The sequence below is a fragment of the Coregonus clupeaformis genome, chromosome 19 (genome assembly GCF_020615455.1).
Source record: "Coregonus clupeaformis isolate EN_2021a chromosome 19, ASM2061545v1, whole genome shotgun sequence".
NCBI classification, from domain to species: Eukaryota; Metazoa; Chordata; class Actinopteri; order Salmoniformes; family Salmonidae; genus Coregonus; species Coregonus clupeaformis.
The window spans coordinates 42878073-42905110 of NC_059210.1; the positions used below are offsets into that span (position 1 = coordinate 42878073).

The 27038-nt window shown below is 44.0% G+C and overlaps 1 protein-coding gene across 14 annotated transcripts in view; it reads right to left on the reverse strand.

Moving 5' to 3' along the window:
- The window catches only part of LOC121531944 (FERM domain-containing protein 4A), a 198470-nt gene that overhangs the window by 37601 nt on the left and 133831 nt on the right, over window positions 1-27038 (reverse strand). For 12 of the 14 annotated variants that reach the window (XM_041837522.2, XM_041837524.2, XM_041837528.2 and 9 more), the window contains exon 2: window positions 7548-7613. In XM_041837522.2, coding sequence (XP_041693456.1) covers window positions 7548-7613 — 66 coding nt within the window. Of the gene's footprint in view, window positions 1-7547; window positions 7614-17081; window positions 17697-27038 lie in introns of those variants that run through there. The other 2 variants (XM_041837530.2, XM_041837529.2) reach the window with 2 other exon arrangements.

The following is a 27038-nucleotide window of genomic DNA, read 5'->3' on the forward strand; positions in this document are numbered from 1 at the left end:
CGACAGTCCATCATTACTTTAAGACATGAAGGTCAGTCAATACAGAACATTTCAAAAACGTTCTAAGTTTCTTCAAGTGCAGTCGCAAACACCATCAAGCGCTATGATGAAACTGGCTCTCATGAGGACCACCACATAAATGGAAGACCCAGAGTTACCTCTGCTGCAGAGGATAGGTGCATTAAAGTTACCAGCCTCAGAAATTGCAGCCCAAATAAATGCTTCACAGAGTTCAAGTAACAGACACATCACAACATCAACTGTTCAGAGGGGACTGTGTCAATCAGGCCTTCATGGTCGAATTGCTGCAAATAAACCACTACTAAAGGACACCACTGACAAAGAAATGATCAGTCTATCATTTTAATGGCAGGCTTATTTGAACCGTGAGAGACAGAATAACAACAAAAAAATCCAGAAAAACCCATGTCAAAAATGTTATAAATTGATTTGCATTTTAATGAGGGAAATAAGTATTTGACCCCTTCTCAATCAGAAAGATTTCTGGCTCCCAGGTGTCTTTTATGCAGGTAACGAGCTGAGAATAGGAGCACACTCTTAAAGGGAGTGCTCCTAATCTCAGCTTGTTACCTGTATAAAAGACACCTGTCCACAGAAGCAATCAATCAATCAGATTCCAAACTCTCCACCATGGCCAAGACCAAAGAGCTCTCCAAGGATGTCAGGGACAATATTGTAGACCTACACAAGGATGGAATGGGCTACAAGACCATCGCCAAGCAGCTTGGTGAGAAGGTGACAACAGTTGGTGCGATTATTCACAAATGGAAGAAACACAAAATAACTGTCAATCTCCCTCGGCCTGGGGCTCCATGCAAGATCTCACCTCGTGGAGTTGCAATGATCATGAGAACGGTGAGGAATCAGCCCAGAACTACACGGGAGGATCTTATCAATGATCTCAAGGCAGCTGGGACCATAGTCACCAAGAAAACAATTGGTAACACACTACGCCGTGAAGGACTGAAATCCGCAAGGTCCCCCTGCTCAAGAAAGCACATATACATGCCCGTCTGAAGTTTGCCAATGAACATCTGAATGATTCAGAGGACAACTGGGTGAAAGTGTTGTGGTCAGATGAGACCAAAATCAAGCTCTTTGGCATCAACTCAACTCGCCGTGTTTGGAGGAGGAGGAATGCTGCCTATGACCCCAAGAACACCATCCCCACCGTCAAACATGGAGGTGGAAACATTATGCTTTGGGGGGTTTTTTCTGCTAAGGGGACAGGACAACTTCACCGCATCAAAGAGACGATGGACGGGGCCATGTACCGTCAAATCTTGGGTGAGAACCTCCTTCCCTCAGCCAGGGCATTGAACATGGGTCGTGGATGGGTATTCCAGCATGACAATGATCCAAAACACACGGCGAAGGCAACAAAGGAGTGGCTCAAGAAGAAGCACATTAAGGTCCTGGAGTGGCCTAGTCAGTCTCCAGACCTTAATCCCATAGAAAATCTGTGGAGGGAGCTGAAGGTTTGAGTTGCCAAACGTCAGCCTCGAAACCTTAATGACTTGGAGAAGATCTGCAAAGAGGAGTGGGACAAAATCCCTCTTGAGATGTGTGCAAACCTGGTGGCAAACTACAAGTAACGTCTGACCTCTGTGATTGCCAACAAGGGTTTTGCCACCAAGTACTAAGTCATGTTTTGCAGAGGGGTCAAATACTTATTTCCCTCATTAAAATGCAAATCAATTTATAACATTTTTTGACATGTGTTTTTCTGGATTTTTTGTTTGTTATTCTGTCTCTCACTGTTCAAATAAATCTACCATTAAAATTATAGACTGATCATTTCTTTGTCAGTGGGCAAACGTACAAAATCAGCAGGGGATCAAATACTTTTTTTCCTCACTGTATGTGGGAACTCATTCAAGACTGTTGGAAAAGCATTCCAGGTGAAGCTGGTTGAGAAAATGCAAAGAGTGTGCAAAGCTGTCATGAAGGCAAAGGGTGGCTATTTGAAGAATCTCAAATATAAAATATATTTTGATTTATTTAACACTTTTTTTGGTTACTACATGATTCCATGTGTTATTTCATAGTTTTGATGTCTTTAATATTATTCTACAATGTAAAAAATGTCCAAACTTTTGACTGGTACTGTATATCCTACCTGGCTGGCATGAAAATAAACCACGGGAAAAGCATCCTCCATTCGCTATTTAAGTGCATAGATGACATGTTCCCCCCCCCCTGACAGGTGCATGATAATGGTCAGAATATTATGATGGGTGACAATATTATCACTTGTGAATGATGTATTTTCACTTGTGAAAGAAGGCAAGAAATAGCACATGCCTGTTTCACACACATCATCTAGCCTAGCCCATAGGCCTATATGTTTTGATAAGGTTTGTATCACAACTAAAGTGGCCAAATAACTCTTAAACGTAGCCTATAGACCTCGGACTCCTGGATCACGGTTAGAGAGCACATAGCCTACAGAGCCTAGTGAAACGTGTTCTTATAAGCCCAGTCATTGCGCAATCGCATGTGAAAACAGTCTTTTTTAATACGACAAATTACAGGGTAGCCTACTCTACTGACACTGACAAATAGATCAATAAAAACAATGTTGTCCATATAATAGGCCTATGAGAAAAGGGAGACACAAATATAATATGACGTCCATCTAAACTGAAGGAAGAAATTATTGTAAAAAAAACAAACTTTTAAGTAGCACTGACCCAACAATGATAAATAGTGAAGCTCTCTCCTGGTGCCAATAAATAGACTATACTGTTGTTCGCTCAATTAAATTGAGATTTTGATAACTAAAAGACAGATTAGTATTTTCATTGTCATGTCTTTTCAGCAATAACCATTTACTTTCCAAAGTATGTTTTCCTGCGATTGTATTTTGAAATATTGTGATATGCCTGGCTTAGCATCTCTACTTTTCATAGACAGTCACAACTCAACAATAATCTGCCCAAATTGCGTGCACTGCCTTTCTTTTCCGACTGTAGGTAATACGATTTAAAACAACAACTTAATTTTTAAAAGACACTAATGAGCCTCTACCAAATCATGCTTTAATAGCCTATTTTTATTTATTTATGTATAGACAGGAGTAGGCTAATTAGGCTATATAATTTTGGCAATTTATTCCATTTACTTCAGGAAAATCGTCCCCTAGCCTTATGGACGCACTGCCTATGCTTGCATATTAAAAATGTAACGGCACTTAACCGCCATTCGCAATTCGAGTGCAGGCTACGGATGACCTTTTTTTTTTGTGGGCAATTCTAAATAAAAAATAATTCCACTCATAGGCTACGTAAAGACCAGATTAAATTAAGAATAGTCTGATGGGTGAGAATATTGTCAAGTGCTTGTCCATTTGTGAATGAGAGACAGAGGAGAGCTCACGCCTTTCATGCAACTTTTTTCAAATTATCATTAGAGTCACATCATGCAGCATTAGAATGTATTAGAAATCAAAACATATAGCCTAACGTTTGTATCACATCAAAGGTTGCATAAATAACTCTAAATTAAGCATATAGGAAGACCTGTTTCTTTACTAAGTACTCAAATAGCCGCATGTGCGCACTCCCTTGGAAATCGTTTGGAGAAAATGTCCTTTCTATTTTATTCAGCTATGTTCAACTGTATTCTCCATACTATAAAATAATATAAAATAATGTGACAAAATTCTAAGCAAATCTGATCTACTAAATGAACTAGCGTAGCCCACAGCCACATGGCATAGCCATACAGTGCATTCGGAAGGTACAGTGGGGAAAAAAAGTATTTAGTCAGCCACCAATTGTGCAAGTTCTCCCACTTAAAAAGATGAGAGAGGCCTGTACTTTTCATCATAGGTACACGTCAACTATGACAGACAAAATGAGGGAAAAAAATCCAGAAAATCACATTGTAGGATTTTTAATGAATTTATTTGCAAATTATGGTGGAAAATAAGTATTTGGTCAATAACAAAAGTTCCTCAATGCTTTGTTATATACCCTTTGTTGGCAATGACACAGGTCAAACGTTTTCTGTAAGTCTTCACAAGGTTTTCATACACTGTTGCTGGTATTTTGGCCCATTCCTCCATGCAGATCTCCTCTAGAGCAGTGATGTTTTGGGGCTGTCGCTGGGCAACACAGACTTTCAACTCCCTCCAAAGATTTTCTATGGGGTTGAGATCTGGAGACTGGCTAGGCCACTCCAGGACCACTTCGTTGCCCGGGCGGTGTGTTTGGGATCATTGTCATGCTGAAAGACCCAGCCACGTTTCATCTTCAATGCCCTTGCTGATGGAAGGAGGTTTTCACTCACAATCTCACGATACATGGCCCCATTCATTATTTCCTTTACACGGATCAGTCGTGCTGGTCCCTTTGCAGAAAAACAGCCCCAAAGCATGATGTTTCCACCCCCATGCTTCACAGTAGGTATGGTGTTCTTTGGATGCAACTCAGCATTCTTTGTCCTCCAAACACGACGAGTTGAGTTTTTACCAAAAAGTTCTATTTTTGTTTCATCTGACCATATGACATTCTCCCAATCCTCTTCTGGATCATCCAAATGCACTCTAGCAAACTTCAGACGGGCCTGGACATGTACTGGCTAAAGCAGGGGGACACGTCTGGCACTGCAGGATTTGAGTCCCTGGCGGCGTAGTGTGTTACTGATGGTAGGCTTTGTTACTTTGGTCCCAGCTCTCTGCAGGTCATTCACTAGGTCCCCCGTGTGGTTCTGGGATTTTTGCTCACCGTTCTTGTGATCATTTTGACCCCACGGGGTGAGATCTTGCGTGGAGCCCCAGATCGAGGGAGATTATCAGTGGTCTTGTATGTCTTCCATTTCCTAATAATTGCTTCCACAGTTGATTTCTTCAAACCAAGCTGCTTACCTATTGCAGATTCAGTCTTCCCAGCCTGGTGCAGGTCTACAATTTTGTTTCTGGTGTCCTTTGACAGCTCTTTGGTCTTGGCCATAGTGGAGTTTGGAGTGTGACTGTTTGAGGTTGTGGACAGGTGTCTTTTATACTGATAACAAGTTCAAACAGGTGCTATTAATATAGGTAACGAGTGGAGGACAGAGGAGGCTCTTAAAGAAGAAGTTACAGGTCTGTGAGAGCCAGAAATCTTGCTTGTTTGTAGGTGACCAAATACTTATTTTCCACCATAATTTGCAAATAAATTCATAAAAAATCATACAATGTGATTTTCAGGATTTTTTTTACTCAATTTGTCTGTCATAGTTGACGTGTACCTATGATGAACATTACAGGCCTCTCTCATCTTTTTAAGTGGGAGAACTTGCACAATTGGTGGCTGACTAAATAATTTTTTCCCCACTGTATTCAGACCCCTTGACTTTTTCCACATTTTGATACATTTGTTACAGCCTTATTCAAAAATTGATTATTTTTGTATTTTTTTCTTCAATCTACACACAATACCCCATACTGACAAAGCAAAAACAGGTCTGTAGAAATGTTTGCAAATGTAAAAGAAATAAAAAATGTTAATATCACATTTACTTAAGTATTCAGACCCTTTACTCAGTACTTTGTTGAAGCACTTTTGGCAGTGATTACAGCCTCGTGTCTTCTTGGGTATGATGCAACAAGCTTGGCACACCTGTATTTGGGGGAGTTTCTCCCATTCTTCTCTGCATATCCTCTCAAGCTCTGTCAGGTTGGATGGGGAGCGTCGCTGCACAGCTATTTTCAGGTCCCTCCAGAGATGTTCGATCAGGTTCAAGTCTGGGCTCTGGCTGGGCCACTCAAGGACATTCAGAGACTTGTCCCGAAGCCACTCCTGCGTTGTCTTGGCTGTGTGCTTAGTGTCGTTGTCCTGTTGGAAGGTGAACCTTTGCCCCAGTCTGAGGTCCTGAGTGCTCTGGAGCAGGTTTTCATCAAGGATCTCTCTGTACTTTGCTCCATTCATCTTTCCCTTTACCTTACTAGTCTCCCAGTCCTTGCCGCTTAAAAACATCCCCAAAGCATGATGCTGCTGCCACCACCATGCTTCACCATAGGGATGGTTCCAGGTTTCCTCCAGACGTGACACTTGGCATTCAGGCCAAAGAGTTCAATCTTGGTTTCATCAGACCAGAGAATCTTGTTTCTCATGGTCTGAGAGTTCTTTAGTTGACTTTTGGCAAACTCCAAGCGGGCTGTCATGTGCCTTTTACTGAGTGGCTTCCGTCTGGCCACTCTACCATAAAGGCCTGATTGGTGGAGTGCTGCAGAGATGGCTGTCCTTCTGGAAGGTTCTCCCATCTCCACAGTGTAACTCTAGAGCTCTGTCAGAGTGACCATCGGGTTCTTGGTCACCTCCCTGACCAAGGCCCTTCTCCCCCGATTGCTCAGTTTGGCCTGGCAGCCAGCTCTAGGAAGAGTCTTGGTGGTTCCAAACTTCTTCCATTTAAGAATGATGGAGGCCACTGTGCAGAAATGTTTTGGTACCCTTCCCCAGATCTGTGCCTCGACACAATCCTGTCTCAGAGCTCTACGGACAATTCCTTCGACCTCATGGCTTGGTTTTTGCTCTGATGTGCACTGTCAACTGTGGGACCACATATAGACAGGTGTGTGCCTTTCCAAATCATGTCCAATCAATTGAATCTACCACAGGTGGACTCCAATCAAGTTGTAGAAACATCTCAAGGATGATCAATGGAAACAGGATGCACCTGAGCTCAATTTCGAGTAAATAAGATATTTCTGTTTTTTATTTTTAATACATTTGCAAAAATGTCAAAAAAACTGTTTTCACTTTGTCATTATGGGGTATTGTGTATAGATTGATGAGGGGAAAATGAATTTATTCCATTTTAGAATAACGCTGTACCGTAACAAAATGTGGAAAAAGTCAAGAGGTCTGAATACACTGTAAGGACAACTCAGAATATGCTGAGTTGTTCTTCTGAGCTGTTCTTCTGAAACACGGTACATTTTCTACATATCGTTTCTTTAGACCTGTCTAAAATAAATAATGGATTTATTGTGATGGTGTAGGCTATATTAAATGGATTTATTAGACTTTCTGAATATGACTTCCAAAGGTCTGCATCAGTGGCTTGTAGGCTATGCGTGGAAGCCAGGAGATGCTAAAAGTGTTTATGTTAAATAATCAATTACCGTGAGACCAGCAGTTATTTGCATGACAATCACCGGCTGACAGAATGTCATGACCACCACAGCCCTAGTCTGAATCAGTCCTTATTACAGAGTGAGTAGGGACAAGGGAGAGCAGAAAGAGGTGGAGGTGTGGGAAGTTTAGGAGACCAAGGGGGTTGAGAGTCACAGTTTAGGACAGACAGACAGAACTGGACGTCTGACTGACTGACGGACCGACTGGATTTCTTAACAAGAGAGGGTGCCTGTGTGTGTGGAAGGATCAGGTGAGCAAAAGACGGAGCAGTGTCATCCAGTCAGCAGTAACTGAGCCCCTGAGGAGAAGAGCATACACACACACACTGCAGTCTCCTTATCCCTCCTCCTTAAGTGTGTGTGGGTCTATGTATGTGTGTGTATGTGTGCATGCGTGGTTGTGTACCTGTACGAGGAGCTCTAGCTTCCTGTCGTCCAGGAGATGGACCTGACATCGCCGCCCCTCCGTCATCTGAGAGAGAGAAGGAGAGAGAGGTGTTAGGTTCTAAACAAACAGAGTATAAACTCAAACGGACGACTAGAAAAAACTCAAACCAAGTTTATTCTACCAATTGGATGCTTCAGCTGCAAACACACGTATACATTATCAAACAGGCATTTATATGTCAAAACGAGACTAGGGGTGTAACTGCTCAGAACTGTCCATGTTTCTCAAAACGGCCTACATTTTTTCTTCGCGGTCGAGCGGTCTGGTAGCAGTTCCTCTTCATCCGGTCACTTCTCCATTATGTTTATAAGTGACCTTCTGTTCACCTTCCTCAACAGACTTTGGACATACATTCTGCTCCCCTTTCCATACACAAAGTTCCTCTTCCCCATTCATTGAAACATAACATATGGATTGATTATGCAGGTAACATTATCAATAAGGTCTAATATAGTTACAGGAATAAGTATATTTCAAGCTAAAACTCAACAGAGGAAAGGGATTAGTATTGCAGTGAACTCAGTGGGCCTCAAACCTGCAACCTTTGTTTGTCAGTCCAACATCTTAACACTAGCGTTGCAATATGGATTCAACAGTAATACTTTTTTTTTCACCTTTATTTAACCAGGTAAGCCAGTTGAGAACAAGCTCTCATTTACAACTGCGACCTGGCCAAGATAAAGCAAAGCAGTGCAATTAAAAACAACAACACAGAGTAACATATGGGGTAAACAAAACATAAAGTATATATACAGTGTGTGCGAATGTAGTAAGTTATGGAGGTAAGGCAATAAATAGGCCATAGTGCAAAATAGTTACAATTTCGTATTAACACTGGAATGATAGATGTGCAAAAGATGATGTGCAAATAGAGATACTGTGGTGCAAATTAGCAAAATAAATAACAATATGGGGAGAGGTAGTAGGGTGGGCTAATTTCAGAATGGCTGTGTACAGGTGCAGTGATCGGTAAGCTGCTCTGACAACTGATGCTTAAAGTTAGTAAGGGAGATAAGAGTCTCCAGCTTCAGAGATTTTTGCAGTTCGTTCCAGTCATTGGCAGCAGAGAACTGGAAGGAATGGCGGCCAAAGGAGGTGTTGGCTTTGGGGATGACCAGTAAGATACACCTGCTGGAGCGCAGACTACGGGTGGGTGTTGCTATGGTGACCAGTGAGCTAAGATAAGACAGGGATTTGCCTAGCAGTGATTTATAGATGACCTGGAGCCAGTGGGTTTGGCGATGAATATGTAGTGAGGGCCAGCCAACAAGAGCGTACAGGTCACAATGGTGGGTAGTATATGGGGCTTTGGTGACAAAACGGATGGCACTGTGATAGACTACATCCAATTTGCTGAGTAGAGTGTTGGAGGCTATTTTGTAAATGACATCGCCGAAGTCAAGGATCGGTAGGATAGTCAGTTTTACGAGGGCATGTTTGGCAGAATGAGTGAAGGAGGCTTTGTTGCGAAATAGGAAGCAAATTCTAGATCAAAGATGCTTAATGTGAGTCTGGAAGGAGAGTTTATAGTCTAACCAGACACCTAGGTATTTGTTGTTGTCCACATACTCTAGGTCAGACCCGCCAAGAGTAGTGATTCTAGTCGGGTGGGCGGGTGCAAGCAGCGTTCGGTTGAAGAGCATGCATTTAGTTTTACTAGTGTTTAAGAGCAGTTGGAGGCTACGGAAGGAGTGTTGTATGGCGCTGAAGCTCTTTTTGAGGTTTGTTAACACAGTGTCCAATGAAGGGCCAGATGTATACAAAATGGTGTCGTCCGTATAGAGGTGGATCTGAGCTTCACCAGCAGCAAGAGCGACATCATTGATATACACAGAGAATAGAGTCGGCCCGAGATTGGAACCCTGTGGCACCCCCATAGAGACTGCCAGAGGTCCAGACAACAGGCCCTCCGATTTGACACATTGAACTCTATCTGAGAAGTAGTTGGTGAACCAGGCGAGGCAGTCATTTGAGAAACCAAGGCTATTTAGTCTGCCAATAAGAATGCAGTGGTTGACAGAGTCAAAAGCCTTGGCCAGGTCGATGAAGACGACTGTGCAGTACTGTCTTTTATCGATCGTGGTTATAATATCGTTTAGGACCTTGAGCGTGGCTGAGGTGCACCCATGACCAGCTCGGAAACCGGATTGCATAGCGGAGAAGGTACGTTTGAATTCAAAATGGTCGGTGATCTGTTTGTTAACTTGGCTTTCAAATACTTTCGAAAGGCAGGGCAGGATGGATATAGGTCTGTAACAGTTTGGATCTAGAGTGTCACCTCCTTTGAAGAGGGGGATGACCGCGGCAGCTTTCCAATCTCTGGGGCGCTCAGATATTACGAAAGAGAGGTTGAACAGGCTAGTAATAGGGGTTGCGACAATTTTGGCGGCTAATTTTAGAAAGAAAGGGTCCAGATTGTCTAGCCCAGCTGATTTGTAGGGGTCCAGATTTTTCAGCTCTTTCAGAACATCAGTTGTCTGAATTTGTGTGAAGGAGAAGCGGGGGGGGCATGGGCAAGTTGCAGCGTAGGGTGCAGAGCTGGTGGCCGGGGTAGTGGTAGCCAGGTGGAAAGCATGGCCAGCCGTAGAAAGATGCTTGTTGAAATTCTCGATTATTGTAGATTTATCGGGTGGTGACAGTGTTTCCTAGCCTCAGTGCAGTGGGCAGTTGGGAGGAGGTACTCTTATTCTCCATGGACTTTACAGTGTCCCAAACCTTTTTGGAGTTAGTGCTACAGGATGCACATTTCTGTTTGAAAAAGCTAGCCTTTGCTTTCCTAACTGATTGTGTATATTGGTTGCTGACTTCCATGAAAAGTTGCATATCGCGGGGGCTGTTCGATGCTAATGCAGTAGGCCACAGGATGTTTTTGTGCTGGTCAAGGGCAGTCAAGTCTGAGGAGAACCAGGTGCTATATCTGTTCTTAGTTCTGAATTTTTTGAATGGGGCATGCTTATTTAAGATTGAAAGGAAAGCACTTTTAAAGAACAACCAGGCAATAATGCACTAATAACCAAAAAAGTACAACTCACAACTGAACATGTGAACAAGGGCATGTCGTCTTTACTCCTCCTCTCAGCATAGAGCACACAGACACACACGCAGCGCTGTAGAATGTTTAAATTCACCTTAGACTTAACAAGGTTAGCTGAGCTGAAAACACAATAGGACAATAGATTATATTTCCTGTGTGTGTGTGTGTGTGTCTTCCTGCTGGAAATATCTGACATATTTCTCCAAAATGGGGAAGTCCACCAACAGCTAGACAATCAGAGCATTAGACAGACATACCTTTCACTTTCCCTCCTCTTTCACTGTATTATCTATTGTGTTCCTAATGTGTGTGTGTCTGTGTGTGTTGGCCAAAACTGTCATTACTACGCTGCCAAGTTCGGGTGTAAACATTGAAGCAGGTGGGACGAGAGTACATCAGACTGATACACACACTATCCTTTCCAACGCAATGTTGCTAGTCTGCAAGCGTCTGTTATTGTGTGGTCAAGTCAAATCAAATCAAATGTTATTTGCCACATGCGCCGAATACAACAGGTGTAGACCTTACAGTGAAATGCTTACTTACAAGCCCTTAACCAACAATGCAGTTTTAAGAAAATAAAAAAAAGTGTTAAGTAAAAAATAGATAAGTAAAAAATTTAAATAGCAAATAATTAAAGAGCAGCAGTAAAATAAAATAACAGTAGGGAGGCTATATACAGGGGGTCCCGGTACAGAGCCAATGTGTGGGGGCACTGGTTAGTCAAGGTAATTGAGGTAAGATGTACATGTGGGTAGAGTTAAAGCATAGATAATAAACAGAGTAGCAGCAGCGTAAAAGAGGGGGGTGGGGGGGCAATGCAAATAGTCCGGGTAGCCATGATTAGCTGTTCAGGAGTCTTATGGCTTGGGGGTAGAAGCTGTTAAGAAGCCTTTTGGACCTAGACTTGGCGCTCCGGTACCGCTTGCCGTGCGGTAGCAGAGAGAACAGTCTATGACTAGGGTGGCTGGAGTCTTATTTTTTTTAGGGCCTTCCTCTGACACCGCCTGGTATAGAGGTCCTGGATGGCAGGAAGCTTGGCCCCAGTGATGTACTGGGCCATACGCACTACCCTCTGTAGTGCCTTGCGGTCGGAGGCCGAGCAGTTGCCATACCAGGTGGTGATGCAACCAGTCAGGATGCTCTCGATGGTGCAGCTGTATAATTTTTTGAGGATCTGAGGACCCATGCCAAATATTTTCAGTCTCCTGAGGGGGAATAGGCTTTGTCGTGCCCTCTTCTCGTCTGTCTTGGTGTGTTTGGACCATGATAGTTTGTTGGTGATGTGGACACCAAGGAACTTGAAGCTCTCAACCTGTTCCACTACAGCCCCGTCGATGAGAATGGGTGCGTGCTCAGTCCTCTTTTTTTCCCCTGTAGTCCACAATCATCTCCTTTGTCTTGATCACGTTGAGGGAGAGGTTGTTATCCTGGCATCACACGGCCAGGTCTCTGACCTCCTCCCTATAGGCTGTCTCATCGTTGTCGGTGATCAGGCCTACCACTGTTGTGTCGTCGGAAAACTTAATGATGGTGTTGGAGTCGTGCCTGGCCATGCAGTCATGGGTGAACAGGGAGTACAGGAGGGGACTGAGCACGCACCCCTGAGGGGCCCCCGTGTTGAGGATCAGCGTGGCAGATGTGTTGTTACCTACCCTTACCACCTGGGGGCGGCCCCTCAGGAAGTCCAGGATCCATTTGCAAAGGGAGGTGTTTAGTCCCAGGGACCTTAGCTTAGTGATGAGCTTTGAGGGCACTAAGGTTTTGAACACTGAGCTGTAGTCAATGAATAGCATTCTCACATAGGTGTTCCTCTTGTCCAGGTGGGAAAGGGTAGTGTAGAGCGCAATAGAGATTGCATCATCTGTGGATCTGTTGGGGCCGTATGCAAATTGGAGTGGGTCTAGTGTTTCTGGGATAATGGTGTTGATGTGAGCCATGACCAGCCTTTCAAAGCACTTCATGACTACAGACGTGAGTGCCATGGGTCAGTAGTCATTTAGGCAGAATATCTTAGTGTTCTTGGGCACAGGGACTATGGTGGTCTGCTTGAAACATGTTGGTATTACAGACTCAGTCAGGGACATGTTGAAAATGTCAGTGACGACACTTGCCGTCAGCGCATGCTCAGAGTACACGTCCTGGTAATCCGTCTGGCTCTGCAGCCTTGTGAATGTTGACCTGCTTAAAAGTCTTACTCACATCGGCTACGGACAGCGTGATCACATAGTCATCCGGAACAGCTGATGCTCTCATGCATGCTTCAGTGTTGCCTGCCTCGAAGCAAGCATAGAAGTGATTTAGCTCGTCTGGTAGGCTTGTGTCACTGGGCAGCTCGTGGCTGTGCTTCCCTTTGTAGTCTGTAATAGTTTTCAAGCCCTCCCACATCTGACGAGTGTCGGAGCCGATGTAGTACGATTCAATCTTAGTCCTGTATTGACTCTTTGCCTGTTTGATGGTTGTCAGAGGGCATAGTGGGATTTCTTATAAGCGTCCAGGTTAGAGTCCCGGTCCTTGAAAGCGGCAGCTCTACCCTTTAGCTCAGTGCAGATGTTGCCTGTAATCCATGACTTCTGGTTGGGTTATGTACGTACGGTCACTGTGGGGAATATGTAATCGATGCACTAATTGATGAAGCCAGTGACTGATGTGGTGTACTCCTCAATGCTATTGGAAGAATCCCAGAACATATTCCAGTCTGTGCTAGCAAAACAGTCCTGTAGCTTAGCATCTGCGTCATCTGACCACTTCCTTATTAACCGAGTCACTGGTGCTTCCTGCTTTAGTTTTTGCTTATAAGCAAGAATCAGGAGGATAGAGTTATGGTCAGATTTGCCAAATGGAGGGTGAGGGAGAGCTTTGTATGCGTCTCTGTGTTTGGAGTAAAGGTGGTCTAGAGTTTTTTTCCTCTGGTTGCACATTTAACATGCTGGTAGAAGTTTTAAGTTTCCCTGCATTAAAGTCCCCGGCCACTAGGAGCGCTGCCTCTGGATGAGCGTTTTCCTGTTTACTTATGGCCGTATACAGCTCATTGAGTGCAATCTTAGTGCCAGCATCGGTTTGTGGTGGTAAATTACCAGCTACGAAAAATATAGATGAAAACTCTCTTGGTAAATAGTGTGGTCTACAGCTTATCATGAGATACTCTACCTCAGGCGAGCAAAACCTTGAGACTTCCTTAGTATTAGATTTTATGCACCAGCTGTCTGTAGCTCAGCTGGTAGAGCACGGCGCTTGTAACGCTAAGGTAGTGGGTTCGATCCCCGGGACCACCCATACACAACATTTTTTTAAAAATGTATGCACGCATTACTGTAAGTCGCTTTGGATAAAAGCGTCTGCTAAATGGCATACTATACTACTACTACTACAAATATACACAGACCGCCACCCCTTGTCTTACCGTAGTCAGCCATTCTATCCTGCCGATGTAGCGTATATCCCGGCAGCTGTATGTTATCCATGTCGTCGTTCAGCCACGACTCGGTGAAACATAAATAAGATATTACAGTTTTTAATGTCCTGTTGGTAGGATAACCTTGATCTTAGGTCGTCCAATTTATTTTCAAATGATTGAACATTGGTAATAGGATTGATGGAAGAGGCAGTTTACTCGCTCGCCGTCGGATCCTTACAAGGCACCCCGACCTACGTCCACGATATCTCTGTCTCTTTCTCATGCGAATGACAGGGATTTGGGCCTTGTCAGGTGTCTGTAGAATATCCTTCGCGTCCGACTCGATGAAAAAAAAATCTTCGTCCAATTCGAGGAGCGTAATCGCTGTCCTGATATCCAGAAGCTATTTTTGGTCATAAGAGACGGTGGCAGAAACATTATGTACAGAATCATTTACAAATAACGCGAAAAAACACACATAATAGTACAATTGGTTAGAGGGCTGTAAAACGGCAGCCATCTTCTCCGGCGCCATCACAATGATGTGGGAGTGTGTGTGCGTACATGCATACATTATGTGTGTGTCGGTGTGTGTCTGTGTGTGCATATGTGGGTGTGTGTGTTAGTGTGTGTATGTGTGTGTGTATTGCACATGTGGACTGTGTTTGCAGTGTAACAGGAAGAGGTGACCCTGCGGAACACAAACTCTTCAGGCCCCGCCCACATCCTCACATCTGGGGGAGAGGAGGGAGGGAGAGGAGGAGGAAATGGGGACAGGGGCAAGAAGGAAGGGAGAGACTGGGAGAGAGAAAAGCCATAGCACCAGAACCCCAAAGGGGTGATATGGGTTATGTGTCGTAATGTGTTTTTAATGTGCTTCCTATCTCCAAAACATGTCACATCAGACACACACACTAATGTGTTCTCTATAGTTGTCCATCTCCAAATCACACACACACACACCTCCAGTAGCCCCTTCAGACACAGTAACATGTTACACACACACAATGGGAGCGAGCTCGGGACTGCCATGTGAAGTCATTAGTTTTTGCATGGTAGCAGGTTTGTGAATTCCTTTTAGCCGTGGGAACCCTTTTCCACCCCTATTGTTTCCCAGAGACAGCGAAAGAGAGAGTGGACAGAGGGCAGGTGGACAGTCAGCCATCACCTATTGATAAACACCCTGAGTCATCCCCCTGGCACCTGGCATAGCTCTTCTGGCGCACCTCTTATAACATAGGATCTCTATACCAGATGTTCCTGTGACTTGTGTGGGCAGTGGGTACACCTCACCATGTTCTCACTATAGCAGTAGGGTGAGAGGTGAGAATTGGCAGCGGGCTGAGGACAGAGAGAGACAGAGACAGAGAGAGACAGAGAGAGAGAGGGATAGTTCAGCACTGTTTCAACACACATCCCTGTGTGAATTCTGCCCTGAGGCTGCTGCCAGTGTATGTGTGTGTGTGTCTTTAGGCTGCAGGCTCCAGCTTCCTTTGATGGGTTTTGTGTCCCTCCCACTCAGTTTAGAGTGGCTGCACCCACACTCACACACACCCGCCACCTCTCCCAAGAGCTGTCTTCTCCATCTGGCTAATAATAGGAGAACCTTTGTCATCTGAAAGTAGGTTTTCACACTATATCTTAGTGCAGGTACCTCTACTAGCCTACAGTGTGTCTCAATCCACGGTCCGCTTTGTTATGTGTTGCATTCGTTTTAGTTGCTGTGACATGTGCACTATGCAGCACTATAGGCCACTCCCCAGGTCCTGGAGTTTAGTTCTCCCACAGACTCAGAATGTAGTTGTAAATGAGCCGTCAGTCAGCCATAGTCTGGTCTGTGTGTATATTCTCCCCAAATGACTCCTCTGCTTTCCCAAGATTTCCTAATACCAGTCAGTCCATGCTGCCTGTTCAAGATCTCCCTGTCTGGACAGAGATAGATTAGGATAGAGATCACTGGCCAGAAATCTGCTGACCGCTGAGACCTGCAGTGCAGACAAAGATAAGGCTGCAGCACACAAACACACACACAGACAGCTGGCTGTTTTATCTACATACAGGCAGCATCCATTTTCTGTCTCTGTTATACTAAACTACACCAGTGAATGTGGAAGCTTTGCTTAAGGCACTAGGGGAGAATATCCACCACAATAACAGGTACAGTTACAAATCACTGGCTTAGGCCTATCTGTTTAGGTAACCCAATCCAAGGATGAAATGGTCATTAAAACTATACAATATTCAGTGATATAAAAAAAAATATTCACTGAGAATTGAAGGCTACAACATGCAACAAAGTTTTGACACTTACTACACTGAATGGTTGTGAATGTTACCAAAAATAGATATAATGTTAGCCAATTCGCACTGAAACATCATGAGACAGCAGTCAGATCAAATCTACTAGGAACACAAGACCATTGTTGTTTTGAAGCAGGTATTTCCATAACACAATTACTACAGCAATTGAAAGTGCAGTCTACATGGACTGTCTAGTTATGATAATAACTATCTGTGACTGTAGCACGAGTTGAAGCACATAACGTTCTTGTTGTATCATTGTTGCCCTAAACTGGAAACACAATCTCTGCCACTTGGTATGCAGGCTGTCTTTACACGCGCACCATACATAACAATATAATAACACAACAAATCACATGGGGAATAGACACGCTGCTAGTCCAGTGACTGGGGCAGCGTTGTGAGGTTGAATCAGTAAACAAGCTGTAAAGTGAATGATTCACTCGCCGACATGTTTTACCCATTACAAGACAAGTTTGAATGCATCCCTTGGTAGGCTACAGAGGATGGCTGCCTCTGGTCACATCGGTGGACAGGGCAGAAATGATGGCTTGTTTGCTGAGCTAGTTTGCTAGTGATTTCATTTTAGATAAGCTATTCGGTTCTAGCCTACCCAACGATATGTCAAAACACAAACCCGCATTTCGGAATAGACTATTTGGACCATGTTAATTTACACATGCACACATGGTCGAATAATGAAAGCGGCCGACGTTTTGATATGGGGTGATACAGCAGAAAGGCGAAGATCGACGTTTACCTTTGATCAATGTCACGGTCGATCAGACATAAAATCCCACACGGATGTTTTAGATTTGTCGAGCCCGAAATAATCCCAATAAAAGATGCATTAAATCCAGTTGGTAAAATCCTTGTTTCCCCGGCCTAGAACGGCATCAGCATCCATGCAATAGTGACCGGTGTAACTCACACAGGAGAAGAGTTGCAACCTGATTCCCGTTTTCCGTTAAACCGGTCTGACAACGGAGCCAAGACATCCCATCCCATCTCCTTCTGAAAAAGCTCTCTCCCACACATAACGCAGCGACGCTGGCCCGCTTCCAACCAGCAGAGCTGCACCGTTCAATGGCTCATCCTCCCACCGAAACAGAGGGCTTCTCCCCGGCTGCTCAGACCATCCGACCACCTCCTCTCTCCCTGGCGACGCCGGCTCCCAGCAGAAACGCTATGAAAATGCAGAGGGCAGCGGTACCAAAGGAAGACATTGAGGACCGAAGGAATCAAATCATTTCAAACAGTCTGTCTGAGTCAATTAAGCCACACTATTTGGTTTTCTTTTCCTCTCCCTCTCCCGCTTTCCTCTAGCCTGTTCTGAAAACACGGGAATAATGGTGGCTGGCTGTGGGGGCGGGGAGAGAGTAAAGGGGGACATTTATTTCTGCAGCTCTCCTTCATGAGAAACTGCAGACGGCTGTGTGTGTGTGTGTGTGTGTGCGTGTGTGTGTGTGTGTGCGCGTGTGCGTGTGTGTGTGTGTGCTAAGAACAACCGAGGAACGACCTACAAACAGACATCTGGATCTACACACCAGGAGCCCAAAATCATCTGGAAAGGTCTCTCTCTCTCTCTCTCTCTCTCTCTCTCTCTCAATTCAATTCAATTCAAAGGGCTTTATTGGCATGGGAAACATAATATAATAATAATAATAATATAATATGCCATTTAGCAGACGCTTTTATCCAAAGCGACTTACAGTCATGTGTGCATACATTTTTACGTATGGGTGGTCCCGGGGATCGAACCCACTACCCTACATACACTACATGACCAAAAGTATGTAGACACCTGCTCGTCATGGGCATAAATCATGGGCATTAATATGGAGTTGGTCCCCCCTTTGCTGCTATAACAGCCTCCACTCTTCTGTGAAGGCTTTCCACTAGATGTTGGAACATTGCTGCGGGGAATTGCTTCCATTCAGCCACAAGAGCATTAGTGAGATTGGGTACTGATGTTGGGCGATTAGGCCTGGCTCGCAGTTGGCGTTCCAATTCATCCCACAGGTGTTCGATGGGGTTGAGGTCAGGGCGCAGTTCAGGCCAGTGAGTGTTGCAACCCGAGGACAGATTATTTTTATGCGCTTCAGCACTCGGCGGTCTCGTTCTGTGAGCTTGTGTGGCCTAACACTTCGTGGCTGAGCCGTTGTTGCTCCTAGATGTTTCCACTTCACAATAACAGCACTTACAGTTGACCGGGGCAGCTCTAGTGGGGCAGAAATTTGACGAACTGACTTGTTGGAAAGGTGGCATTCTATGACGGTGCCACGTTGAAAGTCACTGAGCTCTTCAGTAAGGTCATTCTACTGCCAATGTTTGTCTATGGAGATTGCATGGCTGTGTGCTTGATTTTATACACCTGTCAGCAACGGGTGTGGCTGAAATAGCCGAATACACTAATTTGAAGGGGTGTCCACATACTTTTGTATATATAGTGTATGTTTACATTGCCAAAGCAAGTGAAATAGATAATAAACAATCATGAAATAAACAATTTAAAAATGAACAGTAAATATTACACTCACAAAAGTTCCAAAGGAATAGAGACATTTCAAATGTCATATTATGGCTAAATACAGTGTTGTAACGATGTGCAAATAGTTAAAGTACAAAAGGAAAAATAAATAAGCTCTCTCACTCACTTCCGCTTATTTTCCTGCTGGTTTCTAAAACAGTTCTCCTAGCTAGCTTTTGGGTTTGGTTTGGTTTGGTTTGGCTATAGATGCTGCCTGGCAGTTCAAACTCCAGCCGTTGAACTGCATCTCATTTCTCACTGTACAGTTGGAGAAACCATTAGAACTACATAATTAATCAGTTATTCAGTCTCTCATACAAGTGAAAGTCTCAGAAAATACGATTTTAAAAAAATGCCCATAATATTGTTTACTATTTTGGCCCCGTCTGTGTGCGTGTCCATCTGTTGGTGGGTGGCCTTGTCATATGCTGGTGGCATGACAGTTGGAGACATAGTAGGCTATGTGCAACTGTCTTCTTGCTTACCCAGTTGACACACTAGACCGTGACTATATCATACAGCTGTCCCCATAGAGACACAAGGGCTATCATATAGGATGGTTGAACCTGAGTGACTATAGGTCTGTAATAACATGATCTATGTCATGGTGTCATACTGGCTTAGCTACCCACTAGTTTGAATGGTGTTTGTGTCAAATACAACAACACTTGCTATACCACATAGCGATGTACATCTGTTGGCACCATGACAGTAACATTATAAAGAGAATCCTCAGTACAAAAACGTTGTCTTAAAACCTTGGGTGTCAACATGGTGCATTAAAAGCCCAGATTTTAGTTTGCAGAATATGGTATCTATGGTATCTACTGTAGAGGAGAGGAGAACGGAAAGACGTGTATCCTTTTTCTGTTAGGTTTCTGTGTTTCTAGGTATTCTTGGCCTGTTCCAGACACCGGAAACAAGCCTGTCCAACTTAAACATCTCCAGATGACTATAACTCTCTCTCTCTCTCTCTCTCTCTCTCTCTCTCTCTCTCTCTCTCTCTCTCTCTCTCTCTCTCTCTCTCTCTCTCTCTCTCTCTCTCTCTCTCTCTCTCTCTCTCTCTCTCTCTACATATCTCTCTTTATTGGCAGTAACTCTCTCTATACATATATCTCTTTATTGGCAGTGTCCTCTGTGAGTTACTATCACAAGGGTCCTGTTGTTTAGCTAAAACAAGGGAGGGATGGAGAGAGGAGAATAGGGAAGGAGAAAAAAAGAGAGAGGGGGATATGAGGGGAGAAAGGAGTAAGGGAATGGGTAGGAGGGGTAGAGTAATGGGTAGGAGCGAGAGGGTAATGGGTAGGATGGAGAGGGTAATGGGTAGGAGGGAGAGGGTAATGGGTAGGAGTGAGAGGGTAATGGGTAGGATTGAGAGGGTAATGGGTAGGAGGGAGAGGGTAATGGGTAGGAGGGAGAGGGTAATGGTAGGGAAGAGAAGGTAATGGGTAGGGAGGAGAGGGTAATGGGTAGGGAGGAGAGGGTAATGGGTAGAAGGGAGAGTGTAATGGGTAGGGAGGAGAAGGTAATGGGTAGGAGGAGAGGGTAATGGGTAGGGGGGAGAGGGTAATGGGTAGGAGGGAGAGGGTAATGGGTAATGGGTAGGGAGGAGAGGGTAATGGGTAGGTGGAAGAGAGTAATGGGTAGGTGGGAGAGGGTAATGGGTAGGAGGGAGAGGGTAATGGGTAGGAGGGAGAGGGTAATGGTAAGGAAGAGAGGGTAATGGGTAGGGTGGAGGGGGTAATGGGTAGGAAGGAGAGGGTAATGGGTAGGAGGGAGAGTGTAATGGGTAGGGAGGAGAGGGTAATGGGTAGGAGGAGAGGGTAATGGTTAGGGGGAGAGGGTAATGGGAAGGAGGGAGAGGGTAATGGGTAATGGGTAGGGAGGAGAGGGTAATGGGTAGGTCAGAGAGGGTAATGGGTAGGTGGGAGAGGGTAATGGTAGGGAGGAGAGGGTAATGGGTAGGGAGGAGAGGGTAATGGGTAGGAGGGAGAGTGTAATGGGTAGGGTGGAGAGGGTAATGGGTAGGAGGAGAGGGTAATGGTTAGGGGGAGAGGATAATGGGTAGGAGGGAGAGGGTAATGGGTAATGGGTAGGGAGGAGAGGGTAATGGGTAGGTGGGAGAGGGTAATGGGTAGGTGGGAGAGGGTAATGGGTAGGAAGGGGTAGGGTAATGGGTAGGAGGGAGAGGGTAATGGATAGGGAAGAGAGGGTAATGGGTAGGAGGGAGAGGGTAATGGGTAGGAGGGAGAGGATAATGGGTAGGAAGGAGAGGGTAATGGGTAGGAGGGAGAGGATAATGGGTAGAAAGGAGAGGGTAATGGGTAGGAGGGAGAGGGTAATGGGTAGGAGGAAGAGGGTCATGGGTAATGGGTAGGAGGAAGAGGGTAATGGTTAGGGAGAGGAGGGGGAACTGGAGGAACTGTTTGAACCTGGACCTATTGTAATGGATGGAAGTTATATCGGAGAATTGTTTGACCACAAGGAACTGGGTGAGCATGACTGTAAAAGCCAGTTGAGGGTAAGGGCAGGTAAGAGAGGATTTGGGTGGGGAAATGGGGAGTTGTAGGGGAGAGGTGGGGTAGTGGTGGTGGGTTGGTGGTAGTTGTTAGAGGTCTGGTTTAGAGGTCATCTATATTGGTGGAATGTGATATAAACCGTGCTGAACAGTTAATTAATGCAAGATGGATACTCTTTAAACTGATTCTGTAGGCTACACACACACAAACATGCACGTAGACACACATACACACACACACACACACACACACACACACACACACACACACACACACACACACACACACACACACACACACACACATACACACACACACACACACACACACACACGAACACATGTAGAAAGACTCCATCAGTTCTAGCTCTGGTCTCTATATGGTTCCAGAGACGTCTCATGGAGGGTCACAGAGCAGCTAGGAATGTATAAAAAAAACGACTGACTGGGAGAGATCTGTTTTGTTTGTGCAAGTGTGTGTTTGTGTGTGTGTGCTGTGTTCAAGCACTCACAAGTGAGTGAGTGTGTGCGTTTGTCAGTGTCTCTGCAAGCACACACGTGTGTGTGTGGCACTGTGGGTTAATGTGTGTGTGTCTGCATGTGTGTGTGAGCTCCACTCACCAGCCTGTGAGTGAGTGTGGGAGTGAAATGTGTTTCTAGTTAAGTTCTGAAAATCAGAAACACACTCTGGCACTTCAAACACACAGATATACAGTATTTCTGTAGCCAAGTCTGCTTTGTTCTCATTTTACTACATAGCTCTATTCCCAAAGCTTTCCAAAACTACACTATTCCCAGATCTTTCCCAAACTACACTATTCACAGATCTTTCCCAAACGACACTATTCACAGATCTTTCCCAAACGACACTATTCCCAGATCTTTCCCAAATAACACTATTCCCAGATCTTTCCCAAACAACACTATTCCCAGATCTTTCCCAAACGACACTATTCCCAGATCTTTCCCAAACGGCACTATTCCCAGATCTTTCCCAAACTGCACTATTCCCAGATCTTTCCTAAACGACACTATTCCCAGATCTTTCCCAAACGACACTATTCACAGATCTTTCCCAAATGACACTATTCCCAGATCTTTCCCAAACAACACTATTCCCAGATCTTTCCCAAACGACACTATTCCCAGATCTTTCCCAAACGGCACTATTCCCAGATCTTTCCCAAACGGCACTATTCCCAGATCTTTCCCAAACGGCACTATTCCCAGATCTTTCCCAAACGACGCTATTCCCAGATCTTTCCCAAACGACACTATTCCCAGATCTTTTCCAAATGACACTATTCCCAGATCTTTCCCAAACGACACTATTCCCAGATCTTTCCCAAACGACACTATTCACAGACCTTTCCCAAACGACACTATTCCCAGATCTTTCCCAAACGACACTACTTTAAGACCTTTAGTCTCTGTATGAAACTTGTGACCATCTAAAAATGGAAAAGAAGAATGACCTGTAATACTTCATGGTGTATCTCCCATGCATTGTTTTCTTTTATTTTATTTGTGTTGCTATGTATGCACCTACATCATTCAGTAGGCCTAGGCCTATTGGCCGCTTCATAGACTTTAGGCTATAAGCCTGCCTACCTCTGGAAGGATGGGATGGGTGGGAATAGAGATGTTGATGTTAGGCTGTATATGTCTGTGTGTGTATGTGTATGTATCTTGTTTGTTTATTTTGTTGGTTTGAACCAAATATCTCCAATTTGGACTCCAGACCAAAGGACATATTTCCACCAGTCTAATTTCTAGTTTCTTGGCCCAAGCAAGTCTCTTCTTATTATTGGTGTCCTTTAGTAGTGGTTTCTTTGCAGCAATTCGACCATGAAGGCCTGATTCACACAGTCTCCTCTGAACAGTTGATGTTGAGATGTGTCTGTTACTTGAACTCTGTGAAGCATTTATTTGGGCTGCAATTTCTGAGGCTGTTAACTCTATTGAACTTATCCTCTGCAGCAGAGGTAACTCTAGGTCTTCCATTCCTCTGGCGGTCTTCATTAGAGCCAGTTTCATCATAGCGCTTGATGGTTTTTGTGACTGCACTTGAAGAAACTTTCAAAGTTCTTGAAATGTTCCGTATTGACTGACCTTAATGTCTTAAAGTAATGATGGACTGTCGTTTCTCTTTGCTTATTTGAGCTGTTCTTGACATAATATGGACTTATGGTCTTTTACCAAATAGGGCTATATTCTGTATACCTTGTCACAACACAACTGATTGGCTCAAACGCATTAAGAAGGAAAGAATTTCCACAAATTAACTTTTAAGAAGGCGCACCTGTTAATTGAAATGCATTCCAGGTGACTACCTCATGAAGCTGATTGATAGAATGCCAAGAGTGTGCAAAGCTGTCATCAAGGCAAAGGGTGGCTATTTGAAGAATCTCAAAGATAAAATATATTTTGATTTGTTTAACACTTTTCTGGTTACTACATGATTCCATATGTGTTATTTCATAGTTTTGATGTCTTCACTATTATTCTACAATGTAGAAAATAGTAAAAACAAAGAAAAACCCTTGAATGAGTGAGTAGGTGTTCTAAAACTTTTGACCGGTAGTGTATATATATATAAATACTTTTAGTTAACAGACATTTCCTAAACTTCCCTCTTCCCACCCAGTAACAGAACAACTGTTACTAAAACCAGGACAGAAAGACTGACTACTGAACACTTATGAATCAGCTACTACCCTGTTATACTTAATACCTATAGGGATACTTTACTTCTAATCAAAGTTTGTCTCACGTTTTCATACTTGAAGAGTGGTGCAAAGTCGAGCTCCATACTCAATCTGTAGTGTAGATCCCTGCTGTAGGTATTAGGATAAACCTGCTGGCCTCAATCCCACATAAATGGGACAGATAGGCACCATCTCACTACTTATACCTAAGAAACATTTAAACTGTAAGTACCAGAAGGATAACAACTCAACAAAAAAAAACAGGATCTCTAAGTTATGTGTTATAATCACTCTGGTATGTCACAGCTACAGATTGAGGTTGTACTGACTGAGTACAGACCCTGAGCTAGTGGCCATGCAGCTCTAGGTTCGAGACACAAACACAATGGTTTGTCTTACAGATATTAGGCAAAGTAAGAACAGGAGACATCCACCTGAGCATGCTGTCAGTGAGAGCTGAGTCACAATGAATACAGACTCATTTGACTATGAGAACAAATATATCACAACACACACAAACACGCACTTGCACATTGTAGACAAAGTGTTATCTTAAAGATTCATCATACATTTCAATAGATTATCAAATACAGTATAAGAAACTGAACTGTGGTATAATATGTCATGTCTGGTGAGTATGTAGTATCAGTAGTAAAAAGCAGTAGAATGTAATCATATAAGTTGACTGATGATTCCTTCATCACTATTGGAATGTCTCACAACAAGTAACATCATTATCAAAGGTCTCTCTCTCTCTCTCTCTCTCTCTCTCTCTCTCTCTCTCTCTCTCTCTCTCTCTCTCTCTCTCTCTCTCTCTCTCTCTCTCTCTCTCTCTCTCTCTCTCTCTCTCTCTCTCTCTCTCTCTCTCTCTCTCTCTCTCGTTGGAGTGCATGCTGGGAGTGAGTCGTGAAGCAGGAGTGATTGTGAGAGCGACTGGAATTATTTTCACTCTATTGGGTTTTGGTGTGTATATATATATATGTATATATTAGTTTAGTTGTTTTAAGGTTATCTTGTCTAACTATCACTAAGCACGTATAGGGGTGGTGGGATCGTTGAGGTTGTTTTTCGCGAGGGCACAACCAGTGGGTGGGGCTGGTTGCAATGGATACTCGCGGAAGTTTGGAGTTTGAAAAACTTAGTCGGCAGCATGGAGTAAAGATTCCTGCTGCGGCCGGGTGTTCAGTGAAAGAATGTAGCTTGGCAGTGGGTGCTATCATTGGATATGATAGCAACAAATCAGCCTCAAGGATGAATAGCGCTGTAGTGATATTTTTAGATTCCATTGAAAAGGTGAATAAGATAGTTGAGAGTGGTGTTGTGTTGTGGGAGACACAGACACCGGTATTTCCGCTTATGAATCCGGCGAAGAAAGTTAGACTTTCTAACGTGCCACAATTTGTTAGAGATGAAGTGTTGGAGCGAGAGTTATCTCGTCATGGTGAAATTGTATCTACAATAAAGAAGGTTCTTTTTGGATGCAAATCTCCATTGCTGAAACATGTCGTGTCTCATAGGAGACAAGTGCATATGATTTTAAAAAAGGACATTGATGAACTTAATTAGCATTCAGTTTTAAGATTTGGTACGTAATTGTCCCGAGAACGAGCGTGCAGACTCTGGTAGCAGCTCTAGTGCTGGTGCAGCTTATACACCACCACGAAGGGATGAACATGCTAAGGGTGCAGGGGAAGGGAGAAGGTGGGCAGATGTGGTTGGAAAAGTAGGAGAGGAAGGCAGTGTGGATACGGGGGCAATTGTGGTAGATCAGAACAAAGAAGGAGGGGAAAAAGTCGGTGAGATTGTGACTGCCGTTGCTGAGGTGGTGCTGGAAAATGAAATTGGAGGTCAAGAGGAGATTGAAATAATGGAAAAGGAAGCAGCTGTTTTCAAAGTACTGAGGAGTAAGAGGAAGAATGTAAGGGGTGGTGAAGGGTCTAATTCCAAGAGGAAGGTAGAGATTTATTCTGGGGAGGTGAGATAAATGGGGTGGAAGGGAGGTATGGGATTGAGAAGGTACGTCAATTTCTGAAGTTGACAAAAGGGAAGAAATATATGCAGGATTATAATGTAACAGATTTTTTCCCTGAAATTGAATTGTTTATTGAATCAGCAAAGTTTCTGATGTCAAAAATAACAGGGTGTGTAGTCATAAAAACTCAAAAAGTGGGGGTGTGGCCATCTTGTTCTCAAAAGGGTTTTTGCCTTTGTCATGAGGTTGAAGAGGTAGTTGAGGGGAGGTTATTAAAAGTTAGAGCAAGGTATGAAAACATCACTATGTGTCTGATAAATGTATATGCCCCAGTGGTGGCAGTTGAGAGGGTATGTTTTTTAGAGACATTATCAAATACCATTGAGAAATGTAATAATGAAGATTATTTATTTATTGCTGGGGATTTTAACTGCACAGTCAGTGATTTAGATAGAACCTCATATAGCCTCAAGGACTTTTTTTAAATGCCTCATTGTAACACATGAACTGTGTGATATTTGGCGGAGTCAACATGGAGGCACGAGACAGTACACCTGGGCGCATGTGAGAGAGAACACCATCTCTATGGCCAGGTTAGATAGGATTTATTGTTTTAGCATCAATCTCAGGTCTGTAAATCAAGTGTGGGCTCCCACAGGTGGCTGCAGATTGAGCTAGAGCAACCATTGTCTTTGCAGGAGCTATACACTGCATTAAAAGGCATGGAAAATGGAAGGGCACCAGGCATTGATGGGCTTCCCGTTTACTTTTTTAAGTATTTTTGGGCTATGTTGGAAGAGGATTGGCTAGCAGTAGTTAATGATAGTTTAACCGGAGGGTTACTACCAATAAGCTGCAGAAGGGCTGTCCTCACCCTACTGCCCAAAAAGGGTGACCCTAGGGAGGTGAAGAACTGGAGGCCGGTGGCTTTATTGTGCACTGATTATAAGATCCTGTCAAAGACTTTGTCCAACAGGCTGAGGGAGGTG